The sequence below is a fragment of the Orycteropus afer genome, unplaced genomic scaffold (genome assembly GCF_000298275.1).
Source record: "Orycteropus afer afer isolate SDZICR_OR568_19922 unplaced genomic scaffold, OryAfe1.0 scaffold00005, whole genome shotgun sequence".
Lineage (NCBI taxonomy): Eukaryota > Metazoa > Chordata > Mammalia > Tubulidentata > Orycteropodidae > Orycteropus > Orycteropus afer.
The window spans coordinates 9004540-9023504 of NW_006921592.1; the positions used below are offsets into that span (position 1 = coordinate 9004540).

An 18965-nucleotide genomic window follows, 5' to 3' on the forward strand; every position below is an offset into this window, starting at 1 on the left:
TCTGGCTTTGCTCTTGTGCACTTTTTTCCTCTCTCCCCTTGTCCCTCCCCCTTTCTCTTGCTGTCACTCTCCTTAAATCTCTTAATTCTACTGCTGTTCTTTCACATCTGTGCCTTCTTTTCAACTACAAGTGTCACTTTCTTGTTAGTGATCATCACTTCTACATTTTCAGCTCGGGCTTCTTCCACTACCAATCTAGAATTTCTGCACACGACTCTCCCTATGTCAGTTAAAATAGAATTTCCAAAGCAGAATCCATCAGTTGTCTTTCACAAAACAACTTCTCCCAGAGCTTGCCTTTGGTGTCAGAGATCACTTCTTTCAGCCACACTCTTCACTTTAATACCCCCCTCTCCTCAGTCCCCTACATTGTGCGAGTTGTAAAATTCCATTGTTCCTTATCTGAGCTTATTTCATTCACAATTTCCAAAACCAGGCTTATGATCTCCTATGGCTGCACCATTGCAATAATCTAGTCTCCTAACTAGCTCCCGGCTTCAATCTTTTCACCCTTTGGTCAATCTCATATACCAATGCTGGATAAATCTTTCTAGGATATCAGTTACATTATGTCATTTCCTTGATCACTGGCTACTCATTGTCTTTCTTTTAAATCTCTCCATGTGTCCAGGCCCCCATAGCTTCTTTGAGGGAACCACCATTCCCAGTGTCCTGGCCTCATTACTTTCCCCACCTCTATGAACCCAAATCTTACTCAAAGATATGAGATCTATTTCAAATCTTATTTTTTCTAAGAGAACATACAGTCCTCATTAATGTCCTACTTTTCTGAAATTTTATAGAAATATCTCTATTATTACTTAAGCTTAAAAGTATTTGATGTTTATGAAAATGAAAAGGAATGTTCACTAGAGGCTTAACAGTGCTTGAGATTTAGAAGGTTCAGTGTTAGCTTTCTTCCAAATGAGGTGGTGGCATTCCTAGTTGCAAGGAATAATTTCACCTGTGTTGTTACCCTTCTTTGTGCTTTGCAATTATCACCTCCATCATTGGGATGACACCGTACCTGGTGAGCAGATGAATGGGTGGTTGGATGAAATACTTAAATTTTTAGAGCTACAGCTATGAGTGAAAAAAAGCACTTACTTGAAATAAGTATGCACTAAATTTTCTATTTCTTCCTTTTATGGGGATTTAAGGAAAATGCAAAAATAAAGGAAAATAAAGCTAACAATTAACTAAAAATAACATATAAATAATCCAAAAATAGGAACTTCAGCTACTAGCTAATCAGGATCTCATTCTGTTAATTGTATGCACAAGTTTCATACCTTGAAGGTCTAGGTTGGCAGCTGACATACGGTCAATCCAATCTCCAATTAGCCTTTGCCTAAAAGTCCTTGTAGTACATTTTTGACCTTGTTTTCATCTCTATCCAGAAAGTCTTAGTTTCCTAAAAACAAGTGCAATCATAATTTAAATATGCCCTGGGATACATGGCTAGCTTGCCCAAAACTGGTAATATATTTTTCCTACTTCCTTTCAAGAAATATCTGCCAATTATCTTTAGCAAATTACTTTCTTATTACAACCATTTGGAAAGCAAATAATAAGAAATGACCAGAGAAAAGAAAAGAAAAACTGGCAATTCTTCCTTTCTTAAAATGGAAAGAGGCCCTTGAAAGAAAGAAGGCATATCTGGTCATCTAAACTCTGTAAATTAAAATAACGATAATAAATATATATTTACATATACATGTATAATAAGTTTTTATATCTCCATATATTTTGCAAGGAGCTCTGAGGGTATAGTGGTTAAAGCACTCAGCTGCTAACCAGAAAGTTGGCAGTTCAAACCCACCAGGCATTTTGCAGAAAGGTAAAGAAGTCTGCTTCTGTAAAGGTTTACAACCTTGGAAACCCTGTGAAGCGTTCTTGTCTGTCCCCTAGGGTCACTATGAGTCAGAATTGGCTTGATGGCAGTGGGTTTGGTTTAGTTTTGGGCATATGTCATGCACTTTAGATTAGAAGTTCAAAGCTCCCCAGAAAACCAGAAAATAGGTCTGGTGATGTGCTTCCACTAAGATTACAGCCAAGAAAACCCTATGGAATAGTTCTACTCTGTAAGTCATGAGGTCTCCATGAGTTTGAATCCATTCAACAGCAACTAACAACATATGCACATATATAAAAATAAAACCAAAAAACACAGTTACCATCCAGCTGATTACAACTCACAGTGACCCCATGTGTGTTAGAGTATATTTGCCCTCCATGGAGTTTTCAATGGCTGTTTTTTCTGAAGCAGATCACATTCTTCTGAGTCACCTCTGGATGGACTCAAACCATCGTGCTTTTGGTTAGCAGCCAAGCATGTTAACCATTGTACTATCCAGGCCTATATGTATGTATGTAAGTACATATGATTGCATATCTGTACATGTATGTGTGTATGTTGTTGTTGTTGTTAGGTGCCGCCAAGTCGGACCCGACTCATAGCAACCCCTCCTTGGGTTTCCAAAGCAATATCACTATAGAAGTAGATTGCCCAACCTTCCTTCCGAGGAGTGGCTGGTGGGTTTGAACCGCCAGTGTTCTGGTTAGCAGTCAAGTGCCTTAGGCACTATGCTACCAGAGCTCCCTTGTGTGTATACTATATAATAATTAATTTTTTATATTTCTATAGAAAATGAAATATAGAATATAGGGAGAAAAGGCACTTAGTAACATTTTCCAACACTGTTATTACTGAGTCTCGGTAATGATGAGCCTCTCTGAGTGCCTACACCTGCTGACCAAACCCTTCCCAGAAGGAGCTTTGAACTACAGACCCCACAGACAGCCAAATATCAGTGCTGGAAACTTCCCACGTGCAAGTCCTCAGTAGCGCTGTGATGGCTGGCATGTTTGGATCTGGCTGGAGTTGTTACTGGTGCCTGAGATTTTAGAAAGAGCAAGGGAAAAATAAAAATAAACCATGCAGAATACTGCAGGTGCAGGCAGCTCTGTTTTCCCACCCCAAGGGAGTCTGTTTGTTGCACTATGCAACAAAAGGAAGTACAGCAACTGTAGTTAATGATTCTCTCTCTAGGAAGCTTGTGTGCCTTTCACAGTAAAATCTAAAAGGACATACAATGACAAGAATATTGGACAAAGAGAGTAAACAAAGGGGAGAGATGGGTAATTCTGGAAGCTCTGCATTTTATCCATCTGATATGATTGGTGTGGAACTGCTGACATCAGGAAACTGAAAAGTATCACTTCCCTTTGCTCATGCTTATGAATTAAATTTTAAGTACTCATCCTTAGTGGTTGATTTTTACTTTAAAGCAGGCAATGTTAAAGTGTTTACCTTACGCATGTGGGATGCAGTGACCTAAGCAAAGTGTTCCAGGCCCTCTCACATTTCATACCCTTCTCCTATGCCAAACATTTGGCCTGGTTTGATTAATAGGTGCAGGAGACGCAGGGTTCCTGGTGGGAGCAGTTATTTCAGAGCAGGTGGTTCAGCACATTGAGGATCAAAGAGCCCAAAGGTGCCAGGACTCCAACAGCTGCAGGCAGTTCTTTGATCTCTGATTTGGAGTTTCTACCCACCCCAAAGATCAAGCAGCCCCTCTCAAGACAGGAATGTGGGTAACCATCTTTTATTCTGGTGGTTTATTTATAGATAGATGAGAATACCAACAACTTGATTGATGACAGTGGACACCCAACAGTTGTGGTTGGCTTTTGGTTCTCTCCCAATCTGGTCTCTCCCTCTATATCTGCCACATGTTCCTTCATCCCTGTCCCCTGATGACTACTCTCTGCACACAACCTGCCTTCTCCAGGGAGTCTAATTTCTTCACTACCCCCATGAACCGCACGCAGACCTGATTGATTGTTTAACCAGGAGACTCTGCCCCAGCCCCTGGAATGTCTTTCCTACATCTCCACCTAAGTCAGTCCTACCCACGCATCAAAGCACACTCCAAATACCACTTTCCCTTCCTAAGTCATTTTACATGACTCCAAATTTCAGCTAACATTTATTGAGCACTTCTTATCCACCAAGCTCTGTTAGGCTCCTTCATATATATTGTCTTATTTACTGATCTCATACTCCTTTGAAATCCTTTTATACTTATAGTAATTTCAGTTTGGTGCTTTTATTTGTTAGTTCATCCATAAAACTGTTCTTCCCTCACCCCCTACTGGACTGAGAACATAAATCATTTTCTGTTTCTTTGGGACTTTCACTATTCAGTAATAGTATTGAAAATGTAGTGGGTGCTCAGCAACCCAACTGAGTGATAGAATAATGAATGCAACAAATTATCAGCTTATGTTGGTGAGTTATTCTGAAATTGATACTTTCTAGTAATAAATAATTGAACCTATTTTATCAACCATGTTTTGTATTGTGATGATATGTGTGTTTCAGAAATATAAGTCCAGAATACTTGCACACCATCTAGTTACCAGATTAATATTAAAAGTGTGAGAGTTATGTGCCTCTCCAAGTAACATTACAGTACTACCTTAGTTCCAAGCTAGGTGACTGGTTTACCCAGGAAAGAGGGATAAAATCAGTGTTAAAAATCAAGAAAGCCTGGGGCAAACCTGATCATTTAGTCACACTATTCATAAGGAATGATTTCCTCAGTGGGAGAAATTACCTGCACTTTTATATTAAATTCTCAGGAGTGGATAGCTGCCAGTTGCATTTTTTTTTTTTTCAGTTATAAACAAAATTTTAAGTTTCTCATGGATTCATTGTACATGTTTTCTTGTTGTTTGTTTGCCTTATTTCACACTGATGCTGCATTTCATTGTACATCTGTCAGCTGGTAGCAGAAAGACCCTCATTTCAAAAGGCTGAAAAACATTTTTTAAAAAGGGCTCTTTTTTAACCAAACAACTCCTTTATTACTTTATTTAATACAGAAAGCTTGGCAAGTCATCATTTCAGTCACCATGAAATACTCATTCAGTGTAATATTTAAAAAAAAAAAATGGTTGGCTCCACCAAAGATAGTCTATTAAGAGATAAAACCATACCTGATTTCCCTGGTTATAGCTTCCGGTACTCAGAAATACACCCCCGCCCCCACAAACACACACACTGATATTTCTAGCTTATCCTTAGAATTGGGTTTTTCAGGCCTCCTAGGTAGAGCTGTTGCTGAAATTAACTGTATCTTCTTTCAGACTATACAGTCACTCACTTAGATTGTATGCTTAATGATTAGCTTCTCTCAGCACTTCTGGAATCACTGGAAAATGAAAATATACCTACTGGAAAATATATCTCTTCTTCCCACATTGTCTGTCCACCTGACTAATCATGGAACGCTTTGAATAATTGCAGTAAAAACTAGCTGTACTTCTGCTCAAGACAATACACTGTCCTGAGCTCATCTGCATACATGAACCTATTCACAAGGTCTCCAATGTTTCTTACCCCATTTTCTTTGAACAAAAAGTAGGTGAACTTGACTCACTTTTGCTGGAAAATGCCAGTCTTATGGGCTGCATTTATCTTCACTGCTATCTTATATCAAAACATGAGCAATCACGCAACCTGAAGGAGCAGATATGATGTCATGCAAGTTTTTTAAATCCCCTTCATTGAAATAGAGTTTATCCTACCTTACTCTACCAAGAAATAATTTACTGCCTAAAATATGCTTCAGTGACTTTGCTCCAAGGGGTTTGATTGCTCTATAAACATTTCTTGTACCTTCAATATCTTTACAAATATTGATTTTTGAATCTTAACTAGTGTTAAAGGTGTGATTTGAATGCTTGCTGCCCCTAGGAATCCTAGGAATGAAAAATTCTGTTTGAACTGGTCAGAATTCCTGTTCAAACCAATGTTAATCAAACCCTCATTTCATTTAGAATTTTGCATTTTACAAAGTGCTTGCACAGAGATGATGCCATTTGATAATAATGAAATTCTTCTGAGAGTCAGATTTTGCTCAGAGATTGGCCACAGAAATGTGCATATGGATGCGTTGGCTTTCATTAAGGAATGGACATATTATACTCGGTTGTTTCCATGGTATATTGGGTATGTTTGTACATTTCTACAATGTGACTATCACAACACTGGCTCTATACTTGAATAGTTTTGGGTTGCTAATGATGACTTTAGGAGCTCTGTTGTCTCAGAGGTTAAAGTTTTTGGCTGCTAACCAGAAGGTCGGTGCTTCGAACCCACCAGCCACTCCACTGGAGAAAGAGGAGGTAGTCTGCTTCTGTAAAGATTTACAGCCTTGGAAACCCTGTAGAGTAGTTCTACTCTGCCCTATAGGGTCTCTATGAGTCAGAATCAACTCAATGGCAATAGGTTCGGTTTTGGGCCTTCACAATGACTTTATAAAAGAAGAGACTTCCTAATTCCCCTTACTATTCTCTAATAAGCAATTTATGCCACTTGGTGAATTAATAAAATTTCTCCTATCAGTTGATTCATTTATTTCACAAGTACTCATGGAGGCCTCTTCTGAGCCAGGCACTACAGCCGCTGGGGAGAAATGGACTTCCTTGTGCCCATCATGTTAGTGAGATGGTCAAGGCAGAGTTGGCTCAAATGGCCACCCCCAAATCAGTGTTTCTTATCATGTTAAGGTGTGGAAATGTTGGATAAAAAGTATGATTTTTATTGGTGCTTCTAAACTATTTCCCCTATTGACACCATGCTTTAAAGGATTTTATCATCCAACACGTTCATTATGTGGTTATTTAGCTCCTTGGTTTTTTGTTTTTATCATTAGTATTTATTTAAAGAAAAACAAAACAAAACTACCTATCAGAATGGATGGAGTGGATATATTGCAAGCATAAAATTAATTTAATAAAGAAATTTCATTTTATGTTTTTCTAAGGCAGTATATATCCTGATTATGATCAATATGTAATTTCCAGTGTTTTAAAACACTGAAAGTCTCCATTACTGACTGAGTAGCCTTCATTGGTCTAATTCATTTTTCATTTATTAATAATATATTAGCATAATTTATTTTTCCTGTTGACACGACAGTCTGTGGCTTAGCTGTAGTTAGTCAACCTCTTTTCTGCACATCTATTTTGAGTTTTTCATGAATGGGCATTGTCTCTGGAAAATAGGCATGGAATTGAAAAAGGAAACAAATTTATGGCCTTCATAAAGACTCAAGGTATTTTTCTACTTAACTCCTCAAATGGTTGTTTAGCAGGCATGAAGTGTTTGTTGTATTTGATGATTTTTTGTGTTAATTTATGTCCTAATGGGTATCCAGTTGACAGTTACTGGGACTGGAGAGAGGGAGGGGGTGAGAATAGGAGAGAGATGAGAGCAGTTCCCCACAGGCCAGTCAAATCTTTAATCGTATCACTCTAAACTAAGACAAAATAAGGGGTGCTGGTTTATAACCACTCGACACTAGAATGAGGATATTTGAGTTCTGAGAATAGTTATAGAACCTGGCATAGCATTTTGGTAAAAATGTCTATTTCCACAGGGAAAGGAAATACCTTAAAAGGTTCATCATGAAATAGTATAGGTGATGGTAAAATGATGAGTAAGAACATATGATTTTCATGAAACTTTAACAAAAGGTCTGTAAGCTATCCTGGCCTGGTTTCCTTAAGCCCAAACTTGACATTCCTTCTACTTCATGGCAGTCACTCAATATGGATAGATTACTTCACATAATACTATGTAACTAACATAAATACATGAAATTGGAATAGCGTTTACTGATTTGTAACAAGGTTACTTTTTAATTTTATTTTCTTTTTTAGATGTATTTAAAAAAATTAATCAACTAGTGTTACTTTTTTAAATTGTTTTATTGTAGTGAGTATATGTACAAAAAAAATTGCCATTTCAACATTTTTCATATCAGGAAATGTCACTGTACAATTTAGTGACATTAATTATGTTGATCATATTATGCGGCCATCATCACTATCCATTTCCAAATTTTCCCATCACCCTGAACAGAGACTCACTGCCCCCTAAACAATGACTCCCTCTTTCCTCTTCCTTGCCACCCCTGGTAACCACTCATAGACTTTGGTCTCCATACATTTGTCTGTTCTAGATATTTCATAGAAGTGATATCATACAATATTTGCCCTTCTGCGACTGACTTACTTCACTCAACATAATGTTTTAACATGTATCAAGATTTCCTTCCTCTTTATGACAGATTAATATTCCATTTTATGTATATACCACTTTTTGATTATTCATTCATCTCTTGATGGGCAGTTAGGTTGTTTCTACCTTTTGATTACTGTGAATAATGCTGCAGTGAACATTGGTGTATATATGTCTGTCTGTGTTGATCCCTTCAATACCTTTGAATATATGTGTGCCTATGAGTAGAATTAGGAGCTCTGGTAGTGCAGTCCTAAGGCATTTGACTGCTAACCAGAAGACTGGTGGTTCAAACCCACCAGCCACTCCTCAGAAGGAAGGTTGGGCGATCTACTTCCGTAGTGATACTGCCTTGGGAACCTATGAGTCGGATCCGACTTGACAGCAGTGAGCTTATTAGGAATTACTGGATTATCTGGTAATTTTATGTAAATGAGCATGCATCAGTTTTTAACCAAGAAAAAAATCATTAATAATAAAGCTGCAAACAGACGTGTATGAAAACTCTGCACATATCTTTGCTTTAGCCTGATAGGTTTACTTTACTCAGTATTTACTCACTGAGTACCTGATATTATAATAATGAGCCCTTATGTTTATATAGTTCCTTACAAAGATTCTTCACATAGGGTATATAATAAAACACAGGAACTTAAAAATGGTGATGGGACAGACAATAATACCCCAAAACAAAAAAATAATGGGCTAGATACTTTATCCTGTTTTTTAAGAGTTATATGGTTGGCAAATAGAAGAAATAGAGCCATACTTCTGAATCCTAGCACAATTTTCCCTTTTTTTTTTTTTTTAATTTAGGTGCAAGTTTACAGAGCAAATTGGTTTCCATTTAACAATTCATACTCATTTTCTTTTGTGACGTTCATTGCAATCCCCACAATGGAAGAGCACTCTTCCCACTTCCTCCCTGTGTTTACCATTTCCCTTTGTCCTTCTTTCCTGTCCCTTCCTGCCTTCTGAGCTTTATCCCTGGACAAATGCTGCCCCTTTGATCTTGTATGATTGATTGTTCTATTGGTTGATTAATTGTTCTAACACCTTCCTGGTGTTATAGGCCTGTCTGTTGTTTGGCTGGAAGTTGAGCCATGGGGGTGAGTTCAGCTCCGAGCTTGAAGGATGTTTAAGGGACATAGTCTTGGGGGTTCCACCTGTTTTCATCAGACCAATAAGCCTGGTCTTTATAAAAATTTTGAGTTTCATTCCATACATTTCCCCCACTCTATCTGGAACCTCCTATTGTGATCCCTTTCAGAGTGGTTGGCAGTGATAGCTGGGCACCATCTAGTTCTTCTGCTCTCAGGGTCATGGAGGCTGGGGTTCATGTGGTCCATTAGTCCTTTGGACTAATTAATTCCTTGTGTTTTGTTGGTTTTTTTTTTTTTTTTTTCACTCTTACTTGCTCTAGAGAAGAAGAGATCAAAAGTTGCATCTTAAAGGGCTGCTCACAGCTTTTAAAAACCCAGTCACTACTAACCAAAATAAGTTGTAGACCATTATCTTGGTTGACTGTGTTATGCCTATTGACCTCAGTGTCCCCCAAGACTATGGTCCTGAGCTCTCATTCCTAGCAACTCATTCCCTCAAGGTGTTTGATTATGACTAAGAAGTTTTCATAACTTTGCCTCCATTTGCTCTACTATATTCATGGATATATTTGCAGCACATATAAATGTGTATGTAGAAATATTTTTTGTCGAACCTGTATATATTCATGGGTGTAGTCCCATTCACCTTCTACCCCTGTTCAGTTTGAGTATCTATGTCTATCTAATACTATTTAATCTTTTTTCCTCCCATGTGCATGAAGTTCTGCTAAATCCCATGGAACATATAAAGAAATATAAGACCCAGCACTCTTTCTATCAAGCATTTATAATACAACTGAAGTAAAAAGATATATGCTGACAGAGAGAGTTAATTAGCAGCTCGAGTCACAGTGCAGATAAAAAAATGCAGTGCCTAGCAATGCCTGGCACATAGAAGACACTCAAGAAATGTTAGTTGGATGGACTGGTGGATAAATGGACAGACAGATGAATGGACATGCAGGCAGGGAGAAAGGCAGAAGGATTAACAAATTATAGTTACAGGTCTAGGAAGAAGAAAAGTTCACTGGTCACAAATCATTGAATTTCAGTAAATGCCTATTGACTTATTTTATAGGATCAGAATACTTTGGGAAGGAGAAGACAGACTGTACTTAGGCCTTGAGGAATATAGAAGAGTCAGGGTCTGATCTACAGAGAGAAGAGGGAAGGAATTCTAGCCCATGGGCTCAGCATGAGCAAAGGCAGTGAGGCAGGAACAGCAGGATCTGACTGGGAACTGTAACAGGGTAGAGTAGCCTTACTAAAGCAAAAGGTTTGGTGAGGGCATTGTTTTCAATATAAAATGGAACTACATCATAGAGCATCTTGAATTTCAAGCTGAAGTATTTGCAGAAACCATAAACAAGAGCAGCTATAGAAATTTTCTGCATAAGGTAATTGATACCCTGTTGAAGGATGTTTTAGACAATGAATCTGGTGGAAGTATGAATTTGTGTTAAATATAAGGATATGAGACAGTTCATTACAAAATGTAGATTTTAAGTATTCAGCTGGAATTTGAAAATATTTCTAGAAAGAATTATACATGTAGATCTTGCTACATCATCATTAAAATATTTCTATATATAATTGCAATTTCTGAGACAGTTATGTCAAATTCAGCTTTAGATCAATGAGTACCCGAATTGAGAAATAAAAAAGATTACGACATTCAGAGATAAGAAGCTGCCATAAAAGTCTGGAGGCTTCAAATATATCATGCATAAAGTTTAATAAATGTTTTACATGCTAGAAGACAATTTATGTCTTCTGGAATATTCAGCCTAATTACTAGATATGTCAGAAAATTGCTATTTCTTGCATGTAAATTCTTCATAAACTGCGAGAAATCCAGTTACACTATATGAAGATATATATACATCATCACTTCTCTTTAAATCTATTAATTTTATCTTACTAAATTGATGATGTCATCACAGAAGTCAGAGCCATTAACAGTGGGGGCCTGGAATGAAACAGTGTGGGTTAGAATCCAGTGCAACCACTGACCTGCTGCTAGTCAATCTTGACCACATTTCTCTCCGTTCCTCAGTTTTCTCATCTATGAATGATGATAATAACAATCTTAAGATTGTTGGAGGATTAGATGTAAAGATGTAGAATCAGTGCCCAGCATATGGTAACAATTCATAAATGATAGGTGTGGTATTAGTAATAATACATGATCAGTTAATAATATGCATTCACCTTATTTGCTTATCATTATTGTTTATTATTAGTTTTCTCTTCTTTAGCTTACAACTCATTGCCAGAAAGATAGCTAGGCTCCCACTGTCTCCACTAAGTGACATTGTGACTCAACACGAGTATAGGTGAGGTTGTTCCTAGCCCCAGTGAGGCTTATCATCCTCTTGCCTTCCACAGTGAGTCATCTCTATGGATTTGGACTGATGGATGCAGAGGCAATGGTGATGGAGGCGGAGAAGTGGACCACCGTTCCCCAGCAGCATGTGTGTGTGGAGAGCACAGATCGACAAATCAAGTAACGTTTGCTGCAAACAAGCACATGGCAGTGCCCTGAAAGAGAGCAATTCAGGACGGGACTCACAACCATCCTTTCTTGCATGTTGTTGTTGATATGGAAGTTAAATGCTCTGCAGTTTTTTTCTAATGTCATTATAAAGTTTTAATAGAATATCTCATATTCTCAGCTGTTAAGTCCACATTGTTGTTGTTGTTATGTGCCGTCGAGTCAAACCCGACTCATAGCGACCCCTCCTTGGGTTTCCGAGGCAGTATCACTACAGAAGTAGGATTGCCCAACCTTCCTTCCAAGGAGTGGCTGGTGGGTTTGAACTGCCAGCCGTCTGGTTAGCAGGCAAGTGTCTTTGCCACTATGCTACCAGAGCTCCCCAAACCCATTGCTGTTGAGCCAACTTCAACTTATGGCAATGCGTGTTTGTCAGACTGGAACTGTGCTCCATAGGCTTTTCATTTTCTGTCACCTATGGAAGTAGATCACCAGGACTTTCGTCCATGGCACCACTGTGCCTTTTAATTAATAGCCAAGTGTAAACCTTTTGTGCCAGCCAGGGACCTTCAGTTAAACCTAAGGATTCTTAAAAGAAAAACATCTTTTAAAAAGTGATTTGGAGAGACTTTTAGAGATGAATTTTCTTGAGGTTTCTACTCTGTCAGCATTTTTATTTGACGCTGTAAGTGTCTCCAGAAGTCATTGTTCCTCCAAAAACTGACTTAGTTCACACCTTGTGATTCTCCAAAGTATGGTGCAAAATATACTCTAAATGTGACTACAGGTGACTTATAAATCTTAGAGCCTGTTCCCCTGTTTCAGAGGCACACACCCAGAAATTGTGCTGACAGGATTTAACAAATGATGGTGTGAAATCTCCTGGCTGCTAGATCCAAGGAACAGGATTCCATTTTAGAGGTTCCACTAGCATTTGGGAGCTCTGGTGGCATAGCTCTTGGCTTTCGTTTCAGAGAGTTTTCCCCCTAAAACTTATTTCTGAACTTTGGTTTCTTATGAAAGTAGAGCATTATAATTCTTGAAGAAATTTGTTAAGAAGCAGGAATAAATGAATTAAAGTTTTCTTTTTCATTCTATTCGTGGTAAAGAACGAGGGAAGAAATAAAAGAGTAGAAAGTTGGCCATTATTAATTGAGCACTTACTATGGACTAAGCCGGGAGCTCTGGTAGCACAGTGGCTAAGACACTTGCCTGCTAACCAGACGGCTGGTGGTTCAAACCCACCAGCCACTCCTCGGAAGGAAGGTTGGGCAATCCTCCTTCCGTAGTGATACTGCCTCGGAAACCCAAGGAGGGGTCGCTATGAGTCGGGGCCGACTCGACGGCACATAACAACAACAACAACATGGACTAAGCCATGTGTTAGTAATTTCATGTGTGTTTTCTAATTTTTTTAAAAAATTAACAACTTGGGTATTATTCCTATATGACATATAAGGAAGCAGGATCAGACGGATTATATGTTTATTCAACAACTGATTTATCAATTCAACAACTATTTTTCTTGCACTTATTGGATATCAAACATGGGGCTACATATTAGTGATAAAAAGGAGAAATAAATACTTTCTGCCCTCATGAAGCTTACAGTCTAGTGGAAGAGTCAAAGTCAAAAATGAAATAAGTAGATAATTACAAGTTATAATAGAAGTGAAACTTGGAAATAAACAAGGTTGAAAATAAGAGGGAAGGGGGACATATTTTGTCCATGTCATTCAGTGAAGGTCTTAGAAGGTAAAATTTAAGTTTTTACCTTGAAGAAAGAGCCTGGCATATAAAGAACAGTAATAATAATCATGACAATAATAATTAATGCAGAGAGTAGTGAGTACAAAGTCTCCAAGGTGGAAAAGAACATGAGTTATCCCAGAACTTGAGCCAACATCAGTGTGGCTAGAGCCTGGTGACTAAGAGGACAGGCATAGGAGGAAGCTAGAAAGGACAGGAAAGTGTGCAGGTAGATTATAGATCAAAGAAAAGGCAGACCCTGGTTGTGCTAATTCCCAGGCCTCCACTCTAGCCCAATACCCTATATCAGCGGTTCTTACAGTACGTTCCACAGATCAGCGATAGCCATTATCAACTGGGAACTTGTGAGAAATGCAGATTCTTGGGATCCACCCAGATCTACTGAATCAGACCCTGTGAGGCTGGGGCTCACCAATCTGTCTTTTAACAAGGTGATACCAACTCAAGTTTGAAATGCACTACCTGCACAAACCAAACCTATTGCCATTGAGTCGATTTAGACTCATAGTAACCTTCTAAGACAGAGTATCACTGCCCAGAGCGTTTCCAAGGCTGTAACCTTAACAGGGTCAGACTGCCACATTTTTCTCCCATGGACCAGTTGGTGAGTTCAAGCTGCCATCCTTTCAGCTAGCAGCAAAGCACTTAATAACTGTGCCACCAGGGCTCCTGTATGAAGAGAACACTAGTTCACCCTTTCCTCTTTCCCACTGCTTAAGCAATATTAATGCTTTAAGTGACCCAGTCATTTGGGTGATGACACTGTGGTCCTTGAGTTTCTAGGGAACAGCTGCTTTCGTTACATTGTATGGTAACGCCAGGCATCCCAGTTTACTCAGTTGAGTTCTGCCACATCTGCTCAGAATCTCTCTCTCTCTCTTTCTGTTACAGGACAATTCGCCCCAACAGTGCAGTGCGCTCCATCTACAAAGCATCAGGCTGCTCAGATAACCCCAACCACCACGTCAACTACCTGGAGCATGTAGTGGTACGCATAACCATCACCCACCCCAGGAGGGGAGACCTGGCCATCTATCTGACCTCACCCTCAGGAACCAGGTCACAGCTTCTGGCCAACAGGTACAGTGATGGTCTCTGCCCACTAATGTTGTTGTTGTTATGTGCTGTCGAGTCGGACCCGACTCATAGTGACCCCTCCATGGGTTTCCAAGGCAGTATCACTACAGAAGTAGATTGCCCAACCCTTCCTTCCAAGGAGTGGCTGGTGGGTTTGAACCGCCAGCCTTCTGGTTAGCAATCAAATGCCTTAGGCACTATGCTACCAGAGCTCCTGCCCACTAATGTAGGGGTCACAAAACACTCAGCCCACTTTTAGAAATAGAAAGGGTTAGTAGCAGCTCCTGACTTCCGCCCTAAGAACCAACTGAGGCAGCAGATGGTTGTTATGGTGAGATGGTCATAGATTTCACTACTTCTTAAGCAGAAAGTGTGAGATGGCCTAGAATTTGTAGGCATGGAGAAATATGGGTGTGATTGTTGGGTAATATGAAAAGGAAGCTAAACTGGGGGGCAGGAATGCATGAGAGGGAAGGACACAGGGAAGGGGTAACGGGAGGAAGTAGAAAGAGAGCTGTTACATTGTGGGGAATTGCAGTCAATGTCATGAGACAAAATTTGTATGAACTGCTATATGGAAAATGGATTCGTTCTGTAAACTTTCACCCAGATCACAATAAAAATTAGGAAAAAAAAAAAAAAGGAAGCTGAAAAAAATATTGAGAATCACCTATTGGTCTTCCTCCTAAAAAAAGAAATGCAGAGAACTAACTCCTAAGGCCTCTGAGATCCACCTCTGACTCACTTAAGTATATACTGACATTCATTATACATTAATTGAATTCTCATGTCCACACATTTATTTACCAGAGTTAGAGGAAACTCTATCTGTTTTAAAGTAGGTGCTTTAAATTTTATCTATAAAGAGCCATATAGTGTATGTGTTGAGCTTTGCAGGCCACATGATCTCTGTCACAACTACCCAACTCTGCCGTCATAGCATGGGAAGCACAATAAACCAAAACCAGACTCACTGCCATCAAGTCGATTCATACTCACAGTGATCCTCCTTGGGTTTCTGAAGCGGTAAATCTTTATGGAATTAGATTGCCCCATCTTCCTTCCATGGAGCGGCTGGTGGATTTAAACCGACAGCCTTCAGGTTAGCAGTTAAATGCCTTAGGCATTATATCACCAGAGCTCCTGGGAAGCACAATAGACAATATAAATGAATGGGAATAGCTGTGTTCCAATCAAACTTTACTTACAAAAACAGGCAGCAGGCTAGATTTGACCTCAGGCCACAGTTTGCCAACCTCTGTTCTGAAAGTTGGCTGTTTAGCCTTTATTGCCCTAGAATACTCATAAATCCATTTCCTTCAACTTGATTCTCTCATGGCAACCCCATGTGTTATACAGCAGAACTATTCCATATAATTTTCTTAGCTATAGTCTTTACAAAAGCAGATCGCCAAACCTTTCTTGTGCAGTACTTCTGGGTAGGTTTGCACTGGCAACCCTTAGGTTAGTAGTGAAGCACAAACTGTTTGTACCCAGGGACCTTATTGCCCCAGATGACAGCCAGTTTATCTTCTTAGCCTTTCTCCTTCTCCTTTCTCCCTCCCAAATGTTTCAGCAGCAGGTAACATCATTTTGTAAAGACCAGGATTCAACCTTCTGAAAGAATACAAACAAAACCAAAAACCAAACTCACTGACATTGAGTTGGATCCGACTCATAGCAACCCCTTCTTGGGTTTCTGAAGTAGTATCACTATGGAAGTAGATTGCCCAATCTTCCTTCCACAGAGTGGCTGGTGGTTTGAACTGCCAGCCTTTTAGTTAGCAGTCAAATGCCTTAGGCACTATGCCACCAGAAGCTAGAATATTCTGACATAAGTTCTCTTTTCCTCCACTGGCTTTTTCTAATGGTTAAGAGCATGAAAGGGAAGTTGTCAGCAAGAGAGAGACCAAAGGATAGTGTCAGGTTGCCTTACAGACCTCTCTCTTAGAATTCTTTAGAGAAACAGAACCAGTTAGAGATATCCCTGTGTGTGTGGAGAGAGAGAGAGAGAGAGAGAAAGAGATTTATTTTAAGGAATTGGCTCACATGATTGTAGGGGCTGAAAAATCAGTAATCCGTAAGTCAGGTGTCAGAGTTGGAGATTTCTAGTCTTGTGTCCCAAGCTCCGTAGCTCAGGTGGCAAGAAGAGTGAAGAGTTCTGGCAGCATGTCTCTTTATAGTCTAGAGGCAGAATATAACATAGAGAACACTCCCTTTTCACTCTTAAGGCCTTCAGTTGGTTGCTTGAGAACACTCCTTCCCTCACAACACTATGGAAGGTCATCTGCTTAAGGTCAACTGATTTAATCACATGTGACTACTAGCTAATGGCAACTACACTAGTGTTTGGCCAAACAACTAGACACTATATATAACTCAGCTACAGACAAACACTTAAATGTTCTTCTTTCTTTCTTTTTTTTTCCTCCAAGAGGAGCATTTAATGGGAGCAAAATCCTCATCAGTGGCATATACTAGTCCATATGAAAAGCCAGCCTTTTTATGTGCTAGGTAGACATAGCTATCTGTGCATAACCAACCCTTTCCCCATGCCAGGTAGCCATTAACAGTGGTGATCTTTGTTAGAACACTAATAACAAGCCAAAATTGTTGAGAGGCCAGGGACTGAATCCAAGCCTGCAGGACAGAAAGTAACACTAAACAGTTGCTTTTAGGAATTCCCAACTCTGTGGTTGTTGTTAACCGTCATCCAATTGGCCACTGATTCATGGCAACCCCATGCACAACAAAATAAAAAAACTGTGGTGATCTATAGGGTTTTCATCGGATAATTTTTCAAAAATAGATTATCAGGGCTATCTTCCTAGTTCGTCTAGTCTAGAAGCTCAATGGAAACCTCGTCAACATCATAGCCACACACGAGTCTCCGCTGATAGTTGGGTGATATCTGTGCTTGAGGTGCGTTGGCCAAGAATTAAACCAGATCCCCCAGCATGGAAGGGAAGAATTCTACCATTGAACCACCAGGGCCTCATTAATCTGTGGAAGGTCCCTGGGAAGAAAGAGCCATCACAGTTCCAGATCATAGTGACTCAGAGCCAGGGGCGAATTTCACAATGTTTTAATCACATCAAAGATTCTGTTTCTAGGTGTGGCTGCCATCTCTCTCTCTCTCTCCCAAGCCCACAGCACCTTCCCATAGAATCAAAGCCTCTTTTCAAACTTATAGTCCCTGATAGGTACAGAGTAACCACTAAGCAAGGTGAGCACAGACTCCTTGTACTTGCTTACAAATCTGTAGTGAGCACTGTTCACAGAGTAGTGAGTAGAAATAAGCCCATGCTTACCTTGCTTATTGGGTAATCCAACACTGAATCCAAAATCTTCAAGTGCGTTTTATTTCTGAGCATAGACTGTATTCCTCTTTAAAACCTAGCATCTTCCATTAGGGTATGGGGGAACCTGGGCTCCATGCTTTAAACATGAACCCCAGTGTTGCCAGGATAAATGCATACAGATGCAAAGAATGTAACACTGCATTGGCGTCAGATCACTGGGCACTTCCCTGCACCCTTCTCCTACAGCAGATAGAGGTGCCAGCTGCTGTCTGTAGGTAATGGCATGACCATCCTGATGCTTCTTTCTGAAAAGCCAGGCCTTCAGATGTGCAGTGGGAATTCACACCAGCTGTTGTTACTGAATCTGGGGAAGGCCTTTTTTTCTTTCTGTTGTTTTCATTCCTTTCATTATCATTATTCATCCAGGTTTAACCTGAAAGCATGTCCTGGTGAAACTGTGAAGTGCAAAGTTTTGCTTCACACATGTGCAGATCTTAGGCCTGACTTCCTTTGTTGTAGGAAAACAGCCCCTCTGCAGTTGCTTGGAAAATTCAGCCTGTTCGACCTTTCTGGGCTCTTCCTGCACATTTTGGTATTTATTGTTGGCTTCCCCCGGAATGACTTCAGTGAGGAAACTCGTGCGGCAGAGGAGCTGTGGATTCCATCACGGGCATTTGGTGGATTACAATGTCACTGGCTTCAGTCTCACTTGCATTCTTCAACAGCAGACATCTGCTCTGCTGTTTGCAAAGTGCTAGATGCAAGAGGGTTGGGTGACTTTTGCCAGCACAGAGAACCCGGGTTTCAGATACTCTCGGTGGCTGGTGTTCCCAAGGTTTACCTCAGCCTCCCATACCAAAATCACCTGGGAATATGCTTTGCACCCAGACTGCCTGGAGCATTTTCTTAAAGTGCTGTTCTTTTGCATATCCTCCAGCTTGTTTTTGTTAGCTGCCATTGAGTCTCCCCAATTCATGGTGACTCCCCACAGCCCACACTGGTACCATGCAGTGAAATGCTACCAGCCCTGCACCTTCCACATGATCAGTTGCAGATCAAACCATTGTGACCTATAGGTTTTTCACTGGCTGATTTTCAGAAGCAGATCTACAGATCTTTTTCTC

General features: G+C 39.8%; 1 protein-coding gene across 1 annotated transcript in view; it reads left to right on the plus strand.

The window, feature by feature from the left end:
- PCSK5 (proprotein convertase subtilisin/kexin type 5) overlaps nt 1-18965 on the plus strand; it is a 600269-nt gene that overhangs the window by 324534 nt on the left and 256770 nt on the right. The window contains exons 11-14 of the mRNA XM_042780610.1: nt 11587-11704; nt 14354-14542; nt 17509-17652; nt 18361-18479. Coding sequence (XP_042636544.1) covers nt 11587-11704; nt 14354-14542; nt 17509-17652; nt 18361-18479 — 570 coding nt within the window. The remainder of the gene's footprint in view (nt 1-11586; nt 11705-14353; nt 14543-17508; nt 17653-18360; nt 18480-18965) is intronic.